The sequence below is a fragment of the Schistocerca gregaria genome, chromosome 1 (genome assembly GCF_023897955.1).
Source record: "Schistocerca gregaria isolate iqSchGreg1 chromosome 1, iqSchGreg1.2, whole genome shotgun sequence".
Classification (NCBI taxonomy): domain Eukaryota; kingdom Metazoa; phylum Arthropoda; class Insecta; order Orthoptera; family Acrididae; genus Schistocerca; species Schistocerca gregaria.
The window spans coordinates 859,197,387-859,216,525 of record NC_064920.1 but is presented as its reverse complement, the minus strand read 5'-3'; the positions used below and the strand labels follow the sequence as shown (position 1 = coordinate 859,216,525).

The 19,139-nt window shown below is 38.2% G+C and overlaps 1 protein-coding gene and 1 non-coding gene across 8 annotated transcripts in view; both read right to left on the bottom strand.

Annotated features, from left to right (window-relative positions):
- The window catches only part of LOC126272780 (protein sidekick), a 614,097-nt gene that overhangs the window by 42,985 nt on the left and 551,973 nt on the right, over positions 1 to 19,139 (bottom strand). For all 7 annotated transcript variants that reach the window (XM_049975937.1, XM_049975981.1, XM_049975945.1 and 4 more), the window contains 9 exons: positions 16,308 to 16,517; positions 15,934 to 16,188; positions 15,340 to 15,568; positions 15,033 to 15,184; positions 14,783 to 14,933; positions 7,735 to 7,915; positions 6,923 to 7,138; positions 1,728 to 1,924; positions 581 to 777 (listed from right to left, as the gene is read on the bottom strand). In XM_049975937.1, the coding sequence (XP_049831894.1) occupies positions 581 to 777; positions 1,728 to 1,924; positions 6,923 to 7,138; positions 7,735 to 7,915; positions 14,783 to 14,933; positions 15,033 to 15,184; positions 15,340 to 15,568; positions 15,934 to 16,188; positions 16,308 to 16,517 (1,788 nt within the window). The remainder of the gene's footprint in view (positions 1 to 580; positions 778 to 1,727; positions 1,925 to 6,922; positions 7,139 to 7,734; positions 7,916 to 14,782; positions 14,934 to 15,032; positions 15,185 to 15,339; positions 15,569 to 15,933; positions 16,189 to 16,307; positions 16,518 to 19,139) is intronic.
- Trnaa-cgc (transfer RNA alanine (anticodon CGC)) lies at positions 5,512 to 5,584 on the bottom strand. Its single transcript has one exon. It is a non-coding gene; the product is annotated as a tRNA-Ala (tRNA).

Here is a 19,139-nt window from a genome sequence, read left to right as displayed (position 1 = left end):
ATTGTTATAGTCACTGGTCCATAGATTCGTGCATGTCCCTTGCCCCAGTGCCACTAACAAATGTCATGTGATGGGTCAAGCGAGGTCAATATTTAACTGAGAGCTTCAACGTATTGGGAAATCTTGAACCTATTTAAATGCAAGCACTATTTGCTACACTCTACCACTCAGGATTGTACAATATAAATTTACATGAAACCTCAATAGCTATAGCTTCAATCTTTAAATGTAAGACAATCCCTATATTAATCTGTTAAACAGTGTAAAAATGTTGATCTCTGCAGCAGCTGTGTAATCTTCCAACATGAGACGACCCTGTATTTTTTGAATGACGAATCTGGGAAAAAACTTCATCTTATAATTGTGTAAATATTACAATTAATGTTTTTCATAAATTGATTTGTGCTATAGCCATATGTGTGATGCTTATGTTCTTCGAGGAGAGTGGGCAAGAGCAGCTGGTCAGTTGTAGGCCACTGGCTTATAGCAGTAAAGTGTACAGTACTTTGAGATTTTCTACCATGTAGTACACACAGCTTATGGCAGATAAAATTGCAAAATAGGCATTTAATATGATTACCTCAATACCACGGACTTCTTCTTTAGGCGTTGTTTGAAGCACAATTGGGAATTCAGAGATTGGCTGAAAAACAATACGATAGCCTCCAGTCTCATGATCACCATTCCAGTATTCCTTTTCGATAACATCCCACTGAACCTGAACACTTGTTGTTGTAATAGGAACAACTTTTAGTCCATTTACTCCCCTGCTGGGAGCTGTAAGGGTAGTAATAAATACCAAAATTTTAGTGAATGTACTTTACAAATACTAGATATATTATATTTTTCACAAATATGTTAAAAGTGATGAAAACATTTTATACATTAAGGTTTAGTTCTATATTAGGAACAAGTAACCAGCCCTGAAAATTTTTATATATTTTAAACTCATAAAGTAATTGCAATGTCACAGATTTGAGTTTCCAGGACTGCTCCCTTAGTTTCTTCTTCTTCTTTTAGTTAAAAGAAAATTAAGAAAAGTATTTCACTACCCTAAACTAATATACAAAAGGCCTTCTTCCCCACCCAAACTGTGTTACAATTTAATGCATAAGCTGCACAAATCAGCAACTTACCAGCACTGATTACCATCTGGACATATCAGAGGAACTGATTTGTTATCATAAAGTGCATTACCAGGAATTAAACTACCTTGAGACTTATCCCCTGGTGCAGGAACATAAGAAATCTCGATGATTTTAACATGATAAAATCCATGATTCATAAAAAAAATTATGTAAAAGGAAAACATGATATTTAGCACCTATAAGAATATAATGTCAACAATACTATAGTTTCAATAGTTTAAGAGGTGAAATGGAGCCTGTGAACATAATAAAATGAACTTGTAGATAATAAATAGAGTTTTGTGAACTAATAAAATACATCTCAACTCTCTCTTCTCCCCTCTCCATGGAAGGGGGGGGGGGGGCAGAGGTGCGGACATTCTTGCCTTGTGTTAGCATAATTACGTTGTTCTGGCTAATTCATATCGCTTCTAACAAACTTTATCTTTCCCTGTCTCAGATCTTAATGAACTAGTTCCAGAAACTCAGGGTTGTTCTCCCTCTTCTCATTATACTGCCAGATCAACTACAGCATATTTTCTTCTTCTTCAAAATTTACTCACTTTATTAATATTTTGCAATACCGAAAAAGATACATACCTGCTGGAAGTGTTCTAACTGTTGTCGATTCAGCACTCCATCCACTTGGGCCTATATCATTAGTTGCTTGAATTCTAAATCGATATGTTGTGAATGGCTTAAGATTTTTGACTGTGTAGGAATTAACTTGTGGATCAACTCTTTCAGGAACTGTTTGCCATGGACCAGATCCTTCAGCCTGCTGAATAGAGTAATACCTATAAAAAGCAAGAATGGGCATCAGTCAAAAAGACAAGTGAAAAACATGTACACATGGAAGGTCACTGAGAAGCTGCCTTCTATTTGTATGATTTGTTTCAGCATAAGATACTTCTTCTGAAAATCACACTATTTATTATGCTACCTCCTTCCTTTGATGTACTGGCATGGTTTCTAAAGTCTGAGAATACAGAAGTAGCCAATTCTGATATAAATGGAAATGCACTATGTAAAGAAAACAATCACACTAGATAACAAAATAAAACAGTGTGGCATACAGCAGGGGTTGGGGCGGAACAAAATAAAACAGTGTGGCATACAGCAGGGGTTGGGGTGGGTAAAAAGGTGGGAGGGGGGGGGGGGGGGGGGGTGGAATGAATAGACAGTATATTTGGTAGCTTTAAGCACATATGAGTCATAGTATACAGAAAAATGTGGTGTTAAAAACTCTTGTGTTTTATATCTGTTAATGAAAAAATAGAGTTGTCTGTTTCAGCAATCAGTGCTCTAGAATACCTCATCTCAACCTTCATGTACAGTTTCAGTATTATGAAGATGGTATTGCTACATCACACAAAGCAACATCCTTCATGAAATCTTTCGACTAAAAATGTTCCAGATGTAATAGTAAAATGTAAATGAAGTTAATTAATACATTTTCTTGTGAGTTCAGTAACATATTGAGTTACTCATGTAACTAGCCATTTGTCACAGCATGTTTTCAAGTTGGCAGAAACATGCAAAAGTTGAGCCTCTGGTGGAAAATAAGATTCTCCAAAATTTTCGAAAATATTGTATGTGTGCTTCTGACATGATCCAATTCATGATAATTTCCTCACCGTGGGACTAATTAGTGAAATATGTGTCTCCCAGCACAAAACAATTCAAACAGTGAACAAAAAATTATGCAGAATCTGAGAAATTGATTAATCAAATAAGAAATTGGTACAAGTTGTATGTAACAAAATGGCAGGCCCCTGAACTTCCAAGAAAAATGATACATTCTCGCAGCCTGTTCTTTTTCACACACACACTTAAGGAATCAGAAAAATTTGTTCTACTGGTATTGTTTTCTAAACTCTGCAGAATACTGAAGAAGGCAATTCTGATAAAAATTGAAATGCACTATATAAAGACAACAGTCATGCTAGGCAACAAAGTAAAACGGTGTGGTATGTAGTGACTGGGTTTTGGGATGGGAGGGGACAGGGGGAGGGGGTACCTGTTCGCTATTTACAGCATTACATGGATTAACCTGCTTGCAGTTGTTCTTTATCAGTGTACATAAAAGGCAATGTCCTGACTCAAAGGTGATATAAGGGATGAAAGGTTTTTTGAAAATATTCACTATTACACCAATTTTGAAGCGAGACATACAAAAATTGGTATTTGATTTCTCTGTCAGAAATAAACAAATACATGTTTCAGCATTTTTGGAAATTTAAATCCTATAGGTGTGAAATAGTGGGTGGAAGTTTTTTTAAAATAAATAATTATTAAAGGACTACTAAAGTTTTTTTAAAGCTGTATTTATTAAGTCTGGTATTTCATTTCTCAGTTGCAAATAAAAATAAATCGTCTTTCAGCATTTTTGGAAATTCAGTCTCTAAGACAGTGAAATACGGGATGAAATGTCTTGTGAAATATTTATTTATGAAAGCATTTTTAAAGCTAAATCTGTAACAAACTGAAATTGGATTCTTATTTGAAATAAAAAAACTGTGTTTCACTGTTTTTGGAAATTCAAATAAGAGATAAAAGCTTTTATAAAATTTTTCATTATGTAACCATTTTTGTAGCTAAATCTATGAAAATCGGTAATTCACTTCTCAGTTAGATATAAAAAAATGTGTGTTAGGGGATGAAAGTTTCTATGAAAATATCACGGCAAGAACGCAAAGGGCATGATTAATAAAAACTTTGGACTCCAGCTACCAGAAACATTTTTTGGTTGAAATACGTGATTCTAAGACCTTAACTACCATCAAAAATTTCGAACAACATAAAATCTGTGAAGACCATTTACTCTTTGCGAGTGAAGCATCGGGCACTAAGCTGGTCATAAATAAGTGAGGGGTCTTTACAAATAAGGGAAGCATAAAACCATAGGGTGACAGAGTTTTCTCTTTTACACATTACAGCACATACTTGGACGCAACAAATGTTGGTCTGATACTGCTACTGGAGTGTTTTTGAGAACTCTCAAGGTTCAAAGATTAACAAGCCTATTGCATACCACAGAAGAGCACCAATCATTGAGCCGCAGTTGTGTTTGCGCAATTAGCTAAGTAAAAGACTATAAATCTGCATGTACTTCATTTGAATTACACCACTTTCTCTTGCGTCTCCTATACTCGCCGCTAATCTTCCACAGAACACTGCAAACAATGTTTCTTCAAAAGGAACAATAATAATAGTAATTATAATCATTACAGTACATCCTTGGTGAGATATAAGTGAGGAACCATGATGAAATGATCATTTTTTTTATTCATTCAAGTACAAATAACAAATAGAGTATGTTATTTAAAGCCAGGTTTGGCTCAGCATGACTTCACATCAAAATGTGTGCAAATGTATCAATAAATAAACAATTATTTCATCATGATTCCTAATTATATACTGTCATAGGTCTGGGAAACTGAGAATGGTCATCAGGAGAGTGGTGTGCTGACACCATGCCCCTCCATACTGCTTCTGAGTGACACCACTGGCACAAGACGACAGGGCGGCTAGCTGGTACTGAATAGCCTGTCACAGACAGTATGTGCAGCTGGTATACCTCAGCATGAATGTACCACAATGATTACCCTTAACTTCACTGATCCACTCCAAATAAGCATCATTTGCTGTAATAAGTGTTTGGTCGAAGATTAGGATGGAGGTTAAATAAAAAAAGGGTGGCATATAAATCAGGTGATGCTGTGGGAATTAGATTGGGAAATGAGACACTTAAAGTAGTAGATGAATTTGGCTATTTGGGGAGCAAAATAACTGATGATGGTTGAAGTAGAGAGGACACGAAATGCAAACTGGCAATGGCAATGAAAGTGTTCCTAAAGAAGAGAAATTTGTTAACATCGAGAGTACATTTAAGTGTCAAGAAGTCTTTTCTGAAAGTATTTGGATGGAGTGTAGCCCTGTAGGGAAGTGAAACACGGACGATAGATAGTTTAGACAAGAAGAGAATAGAAGCTTTTGAAATGTGATGCTACAGAAGAATGCTGAAAATTATATGGGTAGACCATGTAACTAATGTGGAGGTACTGAACAGAATTGGTGAGAAGATAAATTTGGGCACAACTTGATTAGAGGAAGGGATCAGCTAGTAGGACATGCTCTGAGGCATCAAGGAATCACCAATTTAGTACTGGAGGGCAGTGTGGATGGTAAAAATTGTAGAGGGAGAGGAGGAGGAGGAGGATCTTAGTGTTTAACGTCCCGTCGACAACGAGGTCATTAGAGACGGAGCGCAAGCTCGGGTGAGGGAAGGATGGGGAAGGAAATCGGCCGTGCCCTTTCAAAGGAACCATCCCGGCATTTGCCTGAAGCGATTTAGGGAAATCACGGAAAACCTAAATCAGGATGGCCGGAGACGGGATTGAACCGTCGTCCTCCCGAATGCGAGTCCAGTGTGCTAACCACTGCACCACCTCGCTCGGTGTGTAGAGGGAGACAAAGAGATGAATACATTAAGCAGATTCAGAAGGATGTAGGTTGCAGAAGGTACATGGAGATGACAAAGCTTGCACAGGATAGAGTAGTGTGGAGAGCTGCATCAAACCGGTCTCTGAACTGAAGACCACAACAAGTTAGATCCAGTACAAGCAATCTTCTAGCCTGTTGCCACAAGTGGATGCACTAAGCCCTCTCTTCAACAGGTGAATCTCTCATATAACATTCAAGAGGCTTGCAAAACTTGGGACTTCAGTATCTTGAAAATGCTTGACAAGTTCATCATACTAGAGTAGCAGTTGTTACATGTAGGTATATATTACAATCATGCAAAATATGAAATAGGCTGCACTGAAATTTGTGTTAACAGTTCACGTACTGCACATTTAAGGGCGTTTATTTTTTTACTTTTTAAAGCTGACGTTTTAAAGAGTAAATGCTCTTCTCAATATGTTTCTAACAGTTAACATGTAGATAAATATCCCAATAAACAGGTGTAAAAAGGGTTACAAAAAGTTACTGGCAAAAACAGTTATTAGAAATAACGGCTTTTTGGATTATTAAGTTGTTCTTGTCATCAAAAAACTAGCTCATATGTTAAGTGTGTGAAGTTATCTTTAGAGAAATAGCAGGTGTCATGCAGCCCCTCCCCCCTCCCGCTACACACACACACCACTGAAAATTGTCTCAGCAACTAGACACTTTGTTTGATTCTATTACTGAGAATAATGCTTTCCTGTACTTGTACACTGCCGAAAACTGATGTTGCACAGATGGAACATAATTCTGTATATGAGGATAAATCTCAACCTACCAAATAAGTCATGAGAAAAACGATACAAATTTTGGTACATTTAGCAGGGCATCATTCTTCACTAAGTGCCTGTCAGATGTTCAGGCACCACTCCTATTACTTGATGAATAGTGAGCTGGTCTCACATATGTAATCACAGAGTGGAAACATGCATGCCAGAAATTATTAGCAGAGATAGGGAAATAAACAAATATACCAGGGAGCAGACAGGAGCAGGCAGGAAGTAATTATGACACCAACGAAAAATAAAACAGATGGGCAGGGCACTTAGCTAGATGAATGGATAGTACATTGATTAAAAAAGTTCCTTGGTGGTTCCCAAAACACAAAAAAGACTGAGATGATATAATGAGAGGTACGAAAAACCCACAGGTTGAGCACAGATGATTATCAATGAGGACTGTAATGCATGAATGCCTTATGGCTGGTAATGACATGGAATGATGATGAGGACACACATAAATACATATTGTTATGTGTCAAAATTCTAAGTAGACATAATAATTACCTCAAAGGTGCAAATCCATCTCTGCCTGGTGTCCAACTGAATGTTATCTGTTCACTTTGCACTTGACTGCGGCTTATCTGTGGTACAGATGGAGGCTGTGGTCTTTCTCGGTTGTTTGTTGTGAACACAAGAGCAAATGCTGTTTTCCCCCAACCCAGTCGGGTTTGTGCTGTTACGGAAAACAGATAATACTTCTCTGGGAGTAGCTCCGTTGCACTGCAATTAAAAAGGATTCATTAACATTTTGTACAATGAGCTGTAACCAACCAGAAGAGATGTGTAACTGAACCATAGTAGACTATTTCGGTATTGTAATGTAAATTATTTGCCAAATTATGCAATAAACTACAAAAAACTGTTGAAGTTGTGATATTCATTTTCTGCACTGCTGACTAGTTTCAATTCTTAAGCTCACCCACTAAGCTTTCCAATACCATCCATTATGACAGCCACATGCTCGTTTGTTTTAATTAAATGTATGTAACTGTACAATGTGTTTAACTAAAATGATCAAACGTATGGCTTTCGTAATGGATGGTACTGCACAGCTTTAGTAGATGATTTTATATTACTCAAAATTAGTCATCAAGAAAATTAATACTGTAACTTTGACAGTTTTTTTGCAGTTTCTTGAATAATTTGGTAAATCATACATTTGCTGACATCCAGCCTTCCGGAATCCTGTAAGTTAGTAAGTTATTTGTTTCAGACCAGTCATTCTTCATCAACATTTAAAGCTTTTTCTTGACAAATCAAATGTGATAAAATTATTATTATTTCATCAAGACTAATTTATATAGCTTCTTACTTACCGATATGTTCTGTCAGAAGGAGGAAACTCCCTTGATAAGTTATCCTTTGTCTCATCAGAGAGGCGGTAAGTAACTTGGTAAGCTAGTATATCTCCATTAGGTTCTTCTGGGACATCCCATATTATACGTGCACTTGTGACTGACACATCAGGAAATGATACATTTGATGGGGCACCAGGTGCTATGAGAAACGAAATAAATGCAAAAGTGAATAAATGCAAATGTACACTTTGATGTACACAGTATAAAGTTAATTCATAAAATTATGAACCTAGACTATTTTATGCTCAGTTTTCTTCATTGATAAAGTTCATGACACATGATTTCATATTAAGAAAATAAAATTCTTACTAACAACAGAAAAATGCAAATGAAGCTCAGTAATTATACCACTATTCTTCAATAAGTTCTATAAATAATTTCTATAAACAGACATTTTTGCTGTAATAACTTAATATAACATGTAAGGTGAGATTTGTAGCATGGAGCAGCACTGTAAGTTAGCATGTTGCATGCTGTATGCTCAGACGATTGGCAGTTACACATGTACCATGAACAAAAATAAAATTTGTGGATTGTGACTTATAATTAATCAACAGTTCCTGCTCTCACAACCTTAGAGATTCTTGTTGCCATCTTCTATGGTCATGGGGAGGGCAGCAGGGAGCCGGTCTGTGACAATAATAGTTATAGGGATGCATACTCTGATATCGTCATTACATGTTTTTGATTAACAACTGCAGGACAGCTATTGCATCAAAAACAGTAAACTTCATAAAACACAATAAATTATAAGTGAAAAAAGATATTTTCATAAGAGGTGAATGTTGGTCATACCATAATCCAGGCTCTTGTTTCAGACTGTGATTACGTTATCCCACTACTGAGAGTAACAATGCAGCAACGAATAAGATTAAATGACTGGCTTTGAGGTCAGGCCATTCCATCACCAGCCCATCAACTCAGATGAGGTGCAAACAGTATAGGCTGCCTGCCACATAACCCTATTGCATGTGTTTTGCATGTGCACGGGCAACTTTTTGGCCACCCCACATGCACCTGGCCAGTACAGTACAATAGCATAGGCTGATGAACTGTGATTTAATAACAAAAGTTAACAAAATGCTAAGGAAATAAGAGACTGTTACACTCTCAATTCAAAAAAGAATATAAAACTGTTGATAGGCAAAAGTTGGTAGCAGCTATAAAAAGGTAGTTGTTCAAAACGTACAACAATGTCTACCAACTTATGATAGAGAAAGACTTTCCTAAGAACTTGAGAAATATCTGGCCTTATGTAAAATCACTAAGTGAGTCGAAAGCTCCTATTCAGTGATTTGTTGACAAGTCTGGTATTGCAATAGAAGGCAGTAAAAAGAATGCTAATGTTTTAAAATTCTGTGTTTGAAAAATCATTCAAGGAGGAGGATCATACAGGTGTTCTATTGCCTGACCATCACACAGACTATGGCATGGAGGACATAGAGAGAGAGAGGCATCCCTGGCACTGAGAAGCAACTGAAAGAGACAAAAGGAAATAAGCTGCCATGTCTGGAGGAATCACGATTTGGTTTTACGGAGAGTTCGGCATTGGTCCATTACTTAGCTTGTATTTATTGCTAACATCTCACTCAGTGCAAAGTCCTAAGCACATATAAGAAGTGTAAAAGAATGGACCTACAAAACTGTAGACTTATACAACAACAACAACTTGGGATAGAGAAAACTTATATTCTCAGATCACAACAGATTTAGAAAGCATTGCTCATGCAAGACTCAGCCTGCCCTTTTGTCACACAATATCCTCCAAAACACAGATGGAGGGCAACATGCAGATTTCAAAGACTCCAAGACTTCTGGAATGCATTCTACACAGTGCCTCACTGAAGACTGTTAACATAGGTCAGAGCAAATGGAATAGGTTCTCAAATATGTGAGTAGTTCAAAGACTTTGTAGCTACTAGAACCCAGCATGATGTCCTGGATGGCAAGTGTTCATCAGAGACAAGGTTATCATCAGGAGTTCTCCAGGGAAGTGTGATAGAAGCACTCTCGTCCGCACTATGCATAACAGTCTGACAGATAGGGTGAGCAACAATTTGCAAATGTTTGCTGCTGATGCTGTAGTTTATGGATAAATGTCATTGTTGATAAACCGTAGGAAGGTACAGCATGTCTTAGACTGAACTTCTATTTGGTGCGATTGATGGTAACCATTTTAATAGTATTAGGTGCAACAAAATATTGTAATTCAATAACCCGGACATAGATTCAGAATGAAAAAATCCTCAATGATAAGCCTATGAAAGGAAGGGGCTTATGTGAAACATAGGCTTTATGGTGTTGCGAAGTGCATAAGATAGTAGATGCTGAAAGGAAAGGGCTAGGATGAAATATGTTAATAATGTAAGACATATGGTGCTGTGCAGTGCGTAACAAAGCAGAACAAAGGTGGAGTCAAATGCAGATGAGTAGGAAAAACAAACTTTTAATGTTTCAGAACAGTATTAGTGGCGTGCTGTTTTGACACATTAAATAGCTAAGCATATTGCTGCAAAGCCATTTGACATGGAATGAGCACGTAAAGTCAGTTATAGGGAAGGCGAATAGTTATCTTCAGTTTATTGGGAGAATTCTAGGAAAGTGTAAGCTCATCTATAAAGGAAACTGTGTACAAGGTGTGTTCAAAAAGTACATCTACATCTACATATATACTCTGCTAGCCACCAAGCGGTGTTAAGTGGAGGGCACTATTCATGCCAAAGTCAGATTTCCCCTCCTCTGTACCACTCGCAGATCGCACGAGGGAAAAACGACTGCCTGAATGCCTCAGTACGAGCTCTAATTTCCCTTATCTTTAATTGCTGATCAATGCGCAATTTGAAAGTTGGTGATAATAATATATGCTCTACATCGGATTTTGGAATTTAGTGAGCAGGAGCAGCACCCTTCCATTTAGCGCGTCGTCTATCTGCAAGTGTGTCCCACATTAAACCTTCATTGAGATTTGTAACACTCTCATGATGGCTAAATGTACCAGTCATCTTGCCACTCATCTTTGGACCTTCTCAATCTCATGAATCATACCAACTGGTAAGGGCTCCATACAGATGAACAATACTCTAAGACTGGACGAACTGAAGTATTGGAAGCAGTAATTACAATATAAAGTACGGTGAATTTATTTTTTTATGAAAAAATATTTATTTATTAATCAATATTCATGTTGTTTCCTTCAAAGTTGTCCCTCTCAGATACAATGCACTTGTGCCAACACTTCTCCGAATCCTTGAAGTTCTTCTCGTAAGCAATTTTTGGTACAGACTTGAGCACTTCCAGCAATGCAGCTTTTATTTCCTCAATTGTTGAAAATCTTTGTCCCTTCATAGGTCTCTTCAGTTTTGGGAACAGGAAGAAGTCGCCGGGGGCAAAATCCAGTGAATATGGTGGCTGAGGCAGGATTTTCGTGTTGTTTTTGGCCAAAAACTCTCTCACAAGCAATGATGAATGAGCAGGTTCATTGTCATGATGCAAAAGCCATGAATTGTTTTTCCACAGTTCCGGATGCTTTTTGCTTGCAAAAGGCACATAACATCAAAGTAAGACTCCTTATTCACCATACGACCTTGATGCAAAAATTAATGATGCACTACACCACAGTAATTTGAGGGGGGGGCGGGGGAAGAGGGGAGGGGGGGAGGGAACTGAGTAAAACTTTGGCATTTGATTGAACTTGGCGTGCTGTTTTCCGTCTTGGCTCTCTAGGATGCTTCCATTGGGATGCTTCCGTTGGGATGACTGGCCTTTGGTTTCGATGTCATAACCATGAACCCATGTTTCATCACCAGTTAAAACCTTTTTGAGCAAATCAGGATCATCACTGACGTCACTCAAGAGCTCCTGAGCAATGCTCATGTGACAGTTCTTCTGATCAAAAGTGAGAAGTTTTGGAACAAACTTCGCTGACACACATCTCATACCCAAAAAATCCAAAAAAATTGCATGATACAAGTCATGGCATCTTCTCTGACATTTTGGAAGAGCTTGTACCACTTGTAAACTTTTTTTTTAACTTAAAGCAGACTCATCGTATGGCACTGTAAACTTTTCAAGTTTTTTAGAGTGCTTGATTCTATTTTTCACACAAAATTTGATTCAAGTTCTTTACTCGAGTTTTTATAATAATTAAAAATCGCTGAGCACACTAAAACACTTCCAACCTTTCTGTCTGTTAAAAACAAACGAAGTATGCTATACACTTGAAACTGTAAAATACGTTCGAGACATGTCTACCAACATAAAAAAAATTATTAAAAACAAAGATTCCAAGACTTACCAAGCGGGAAAGCGCCAGTAGATAGGCACAATGAATAAAAACACACAAACACACACACAGAATTTCGAGCTTTTGCAAACCGGCGGCTGCTTCGTCAGGAAAGAGGGAAGGAAAAGGAAAGATGAAAGGATGTGGATTTTAAGGGAGAGGGTAAGGAGTCATTCCAATCCCGGGAGCGGAAAGACTTACCTTAGGGGGAAAAAAGGATAGGTATATACTCGCACGCGCGCGCGCGCGCACACACACACACACACACACACACACACACATATCTGTGTATGGATGGATGGATATTCGTGTGTGTGTGTGTGTGTGTGTGTGTGTGTGTGTGTGTGTGTGTGTGTGCGCGCGCGCGCGCGCGCGCGAGTATATACCTATCCTTTTTTCCCCCTAAGGTAAGTCTTTCCGCTCCCGGGATTGGAATGACTCCTTACCCTCTCCCTTAAAACCCACATCCTTTCATCTTTCCTTTTCCTTCCCTCTTTCCTGACGAAGCAGCCGCCGGTTGCGAAAGCTCGAAATTCTGTGTGTGTGTTTGTGTGTTTTATTCATTGTGCCTATCTACCGGCGCTTTCCCGCTTGGTAGGTCTTGGAATCTTTGTTTTTAATATATTTTTCCCAGGTGGAAGTTTCTTTCTATTTTATTTATAACATAAAAAAAGACACACACACACAACCATAATCGAATTATGTTGCCGCGCAATTTGAAGAGTTACCTTACTTTTTGGAACAGCCCTTATATATTGTATTTGTGTGACCAATTCTTGAGCACTGCTCACGTTTTCAGTCCCTGTCAGGTCACATTAAGGGAAGACATCAAAGCACTTCAAAAGGTGTTATGCTAGATTTCTTAGTGGTAGGTTTGATCAACATGTATTATATAGATGGTCCACCAACTAATATGGGAATTTCTGAAGGCAAGATGATGCTGTTTTCCCAAAGATGACATTGTATTTGCAAAACACTTCTGAGAAAGTTTAGAGAGCCAATATCTGAGACTGACTGCAGAAGAACTCTACTGTCACCAATGTACATCTTACATAAGTACCGTAAAGACAAGATAAGAGAAATTTAAGTTTTTACCGTGGCATGTAAACAGTTGTTTTTCTCTCACTGCACATGCGAAAAGAACAGCAAAGGAAATGACTAGCAGGGGTACAAGGTACCCCCTCCCCACAATGCACTATATAATAGCTTAACATCTATGACTGTAGATGTACATGGGGGTCTGGCTACTTGATTGCCTGCACATCAGCTGTCAGCGAACACCTGCCCTCTGCTGTCCATGGGCAGGCACTTTAGTTGGAACAGCCTGATTTAGATGAATGTTCTTGTGGATCTGTATTATCTATCTGAAAACAATCGCCAACGAAATATAATTTTTGACTGTGGTCACATACAAAATAAAACTTAAGTGACATCAATAAATTGTGCAAGGGGCATATCAGCATAGGGTACTCTACAAAACAAAATCTAGTTACTCCACAAAGGAGGGAGATATGGCTTTCATTGCAGCTTTTAAAACTAATTTTGTTATGTCAGATGGACCCTGAATGCAGCAAAGTAAACTTTAGCAACTCCAAACATCAATTACCAAGAGAGCACCTTATTCACGGCAAACTGTTCAAATTAAACATGGAGGTTTTAATATCAAAACATTATAACACCTATGATCAGTAACACAACGATAACCCTCTCTGGAGCTTCAACTACTTATCAGGCCCAGAATTGAGGAAAATTCTAACCACCATCCTTCCTATACTTGCCAAAGTGGTACTCCATCATCTACACAATCCTTGCAATATCCTAGTTCATCTTAATGCCACAGGCCCACCCAGCCCCTTGACACGTAGTTCACACACAGCCATGTGGAAGATCCCAATGTAAGACATGTCTGATACACCCACATGCTACTCCAATCCTGCCACAGGCTTGTACTATCCTGTCAGAGCCAGGGCCAGTTGTGAAAGCATTCATGTTATATACCAGGTTTGAATTACCACCAACAAGCTGTCCACCCAAATGAATGGCCACCACCAAATTGAACCATGAGCAGAGTTGATCAGTCACTGACAAAGGAATTGATCAGTCAGTGGCAAAACGCACTGCTGAATAGAACATGCTCAATTCCATTGGCTGCCTCACAACAACAAGGAGATATCCTTGTACCACATTGTTCAATTCCATAATACTTCTGTCCACATTCCCCATTACCCCCTGCTCCCACACACCTCCACAGCAACCCCATGACCCTAACTTCATTCATCCTGCACCTACACCTCCTTCTCTAGTCCACTCCTCCACATCATTGTGTGCCACATTCCTAGCATATGTGTGTCAGCTGCCTCTCCCCCACAGCCATCATTCCCCCTACCCCTACTCTCCTTCCCACTCCCTGCCTTCTTTCTCCCCTTGGTCACTCCCCAAACATGCCATCTCACACCTGTTGAGCTGCAATGCTGCCACAATCAGGGCAATTTGGTCCTCCAAGAGTGTGTCCGTGTCCGTGTGTCCGTGTGTGTGTGTGTGTGTGTGTGTGTGTGTTTTCAGAACCGTGCAAAATTCTCAGTGTGGTTTATGTGGCTATCAATAACTCAGTGCCTCCATTACCTGTTAACTGTTTCACCTATCTGTATTTCACCATGACTTTTCTTCATTACCACAAATTAAAACCTTAAAGATAGAAGAGAGAATTTCAAAAAAATTACTCACTGTCCTCAAATGTCTGCACACGGACAGGAGGAATACTTAAAGCTCCATCACCTAGTCTTGTGTAAGCCAAGACCTGAATGTGATACTGAACAAATTTCTTAAGTTCCGTGAGTGTAGTAGTAAATGTTGCATTATTTGGAATATCTTTGAACTGAAAATAAAGGAAATAGTATGTCAGAGCAGCGATTGTCATAAGTATACATTGTGTGATCTGAGATGACACATGGGATACGTAGATAGATATACTCACATGAAATGGAAGTCGTGGGTTGGTACCATAGTATACCTTGAATCCTTCAATAAGACCATTTTGATGTTCTTTTGGAACATTTCCCCACTTTACAACAATTGTGGTTGAAGATGTAGCATTTGCTTCTACATTTTCTGGTCCAAACGATGGAACTACAAAAAATATTCTGTATTATTTTGAGTAATGTGCTTAACACAAAAACCGTGTAATGCAGTTGTGTTTCTCGATCACTTTTAATATTAGAGTTAACTATACAACGAAGTATGTTTGAAGAAAACTTCCAGGTATCATACATTATCAGTAGTACCTGATTCTCTTGTCCATTCCACGGCAACAGGACTCATATCAGAGCTACCAACATCATTGTATGCTTGAGTCATTATTTCATATTGTGTAAATTCCTCAAGTTTATCTAGAATATGGGAATTTGCTGTGTGGTCTTCGATTTTGACGCTATATACTTCATTTGTTCCCACCTGCCTATATGTAATATTGTAGCCTCTAGGATTTCCAAACCACTCAGTTTGTTGAAGAGGCTGCAAAATATTAATAGTTTTATTTAGATGAGAATTCTCATGTTGTTTTCTACAGAAATCGGTTAAAATCAGAAAAAAGATGTGAAAAAGGTGGTAATATGTCATCACGTGATAATTCTGATGTCACTTCACTGAGGATACAAAGTTAATATTAGTTGGGTACACCAAACAATCAAATAAAAATTAAAAAATGTCAACCGATATGTCAGATAATGACAATAAGATCTACAATGCAATACCAAATACTATTAAGAATTCAACCTCTTAATCATTCAAAAAAATAAGTTCTATTTTACTGACAACTGAATAATATTTTCCAATAATATACAGAATTATATTTAATCTGTCTTCAGTACAGTACTTACTATCCAACGAACTCTCAGTTCAGTAGCGCTCATTGCACGAACTGTAACATTCTGTGGTGGATGAGCTGGTGGTGCTTGAATTGTCTGGAATTCTTTTGTTGGCTCTGATGGTTCAGATGCTCCAACAACATTGTTAGCAATTATCCGCAACTTGTACAATGTGAATGGGACTAAATTTCCAACTGTAATTGTTGATGCATCTGGATCAGAAATTTCGTATACTATGAACCAGGTGACATTGCGAGCTGTCTGAGCCTGGTAAAGAAGGAAAACATATATGTTAAGGAAGTAGCTACATGAATATAACTGATGAAATGTAAAGTGAAATAACAAAAAAACCAGTATTCAGGGAAACTGTTAATTTAAAATTGTACCTCCACTGTCCATTTAGCTATTGAAGAATTGCCATCAAATCCAGGAGTAAACTGCAGCACCACAGAAAATGGTTCAATGTTTGAGACAGCTAACTTTGTAGGTGGATGAGGTAACACTGGTTCTATACCAGACTGAATGGTTGCCACTTTCACAGGACCAAAACCCACAGAAGTCCATGCAGAAACTTCAAAGCGATAGTGGGTCATTGCCTGAAATGTAAAGACTGAGATGAAAATACACTCAAAACTTCCTTTTTAATAACATGTCACTAATCCTCCTTTCTAATAATATATCAGTATTAAATGTTAACTGCTATGCGGGCACTGTACACACTGTACTACAAAGACTTCCTTAAATAAAACCATCACTATATGTAAGAAAGCACGAGGTGTCCACAATTAATGTTCCAGCTTCAAAATGTTGTAGAAAGAGAACCACTGCTCAGAATGAAGTCAGATTTAAGTAGCATGTTACTGACACAGGGGGACTAACATTGGGGTGGGGTGGGTGACTGCACCAGTAACCCTGCAGAAATTCCAGACACTTACGGGTATGAAAAAAGGCACTGGTATGATGTCTGCTAAGCGTCTGGGGAAAACAATTACAAAATTTGAAAAGACATGTTCTCTTTAAGTGCAGTGTGACAGAGGGCTGAAAGCAGTTGATCCAACATCTGTTGAACATTTGGCCACAGTATTGCAGGTGGTGTCAATTGGTGGTGTGCAACCATGCTGTGCGTGGGGTATTGCCTTCGGAGCACAGTGCTTAAAATCCTACAAAACATCCTACATTGCTACCCATACAAAATCACCAAATTTCACAAGTTGCTTCCTTCTGACCTGCCAGCAAGACAAACATTCACTCTGAAATTTCTGGCTCATGTACAAGTGGACAATAAATGGCCATGAAACATTCTGTGGACAAACAAAGCCCATTTCCATCTCCAAGGACATGTCAACATGCAGAATTACAGAATATGAGCAACGGAAAATCTGCACATACATCAATCGGTACCACTTCAGTCTGCAAAGGTGACTGCATCATTTATCGTGGAGCTATATTTTTTCGTTGAGGCTCCTGATGCCTATACCATCACTGTTAAAGCATAAGTCTTTTGCGCACCAGTATCACTTAAACCCTTCAACAGCTTGGATGTGCGAGTAGCATCATTTTTATGCAAGATGCTGCTCCTCCGCACATTGCACAGCCGGTCAAGCGGCTGCTGTGGGGGCATTTTGGAAATGTGAGAACTATTAGCTGACATTTCCCTACAGCCTGGCTGTCCAGATCACCCAATCTGGCTGTGGGGTTATCTGAAAGATGTTGTGTTCAGTGATCCAAGTCCCAATGTAGCTGAGTTGAAAATACACATAGTGCAACGCATTCTGAAAGTGACCCCTGAGATGTGCCAATATGGTATTGAACTTGCAATTTCTCGATTTCAACTTGTGGCAAAAACCAGTGGGCAGCATACTGAACATGTCTTGCAACAGTGTCATGACAACTGAAAACTGATGTAATTTTGCTTTTTATGCAGTTTTTGGCCTCAAGACAACTAAAAATTGATTTTTCCCATCCACTGTGGTACAACCTTGCCATGGTGGATGTGCTTACCTCTCTAGCAGTGCCACAACTGTTGACTGCCAAACTTGAGCAGTCATGCACATTGAGCAGTACTGATGGTGTCATGTGCAACTCACTCAAACCATAGCCGTGTATTGTGATTCATTTTGTCATTCATAGCTGAGTACATTTATGTTAAGATGCTTACAGTGCCATCCATTTTTGTGTAAACCCCCTCCCCAATGATGTTTTCCCTTGGGTCAAATTTGACATGATTCTGAGCAGCAGTACTCTTTCTACAGTGTTTTTAAACTCAAACTTTAGTTATGGACATGCTGTAGATCAGGCCAATAACAATTCCAAAACAAAAACAATAATATGTTTTTGATCCATGCATGCAATTCAATTATGTAAGTGTTACATGTTTAGTTTTACAATGAAAACCAAGAGCTATGATAACACAAGAAACAAATATACAAATTCTATCTGAGACACCAAAGAAATGTCTGTCTACCAACTGCAGGGACAAGAACTACTAAAGCATGGTTAACAAACAAAAATAATTAAAAAGAAAACAATCCAACAATTAATAATCACACACACTTTATATTTCTTCACCATTTTGAATTCATAAATAAAGTGTCTTCTTGTATTGAAAACATACTACGCTTTCATCGTGTTTGTGGTTACCATCATCTGGCAGTCATAATTAGTGTATAGAGCATGTATAGGGGCTACACATCTTTTCAGTACTCAGCAAAATTATATTATTCGATAACTGCAGCAGAAGTTCAGTACTCAAAAGGATAAGAACAAAATTAAGAGTCACATTCATATCAATGGTTTTTTTAAAGGTTGGTACTTCATGTGCAATACTGTAAGTAAAGAGTAAATTTAATACATGGCATATATTTGATAATTTAATCAAACAGATCAACTGAAGTAAAATGCCACCAGAAACATTTACTGGGTTGTATGATTTATCATCAATAGGAAATTCATCCAAAGTTTGTGAAGGTTTACACTTCATTTCAAACAGTCAAGAAATAAGTACCTTAGATTTTCTCTTAGTGGTTATTCACACGAACAATCAAAAACTGCAACTACAGATGAAAACACTGAGAAACTGCACAATACGATAGTGTATGATCAGCATTATAAAACAGCTGTTGCCACAGACACATCAGGAGAAAAGATAAAGTGCATTTCAAATCAGGAATGAACTATGAAAAATTTTGAGTGAGGTAGGTACAGTATGTACTGAATAT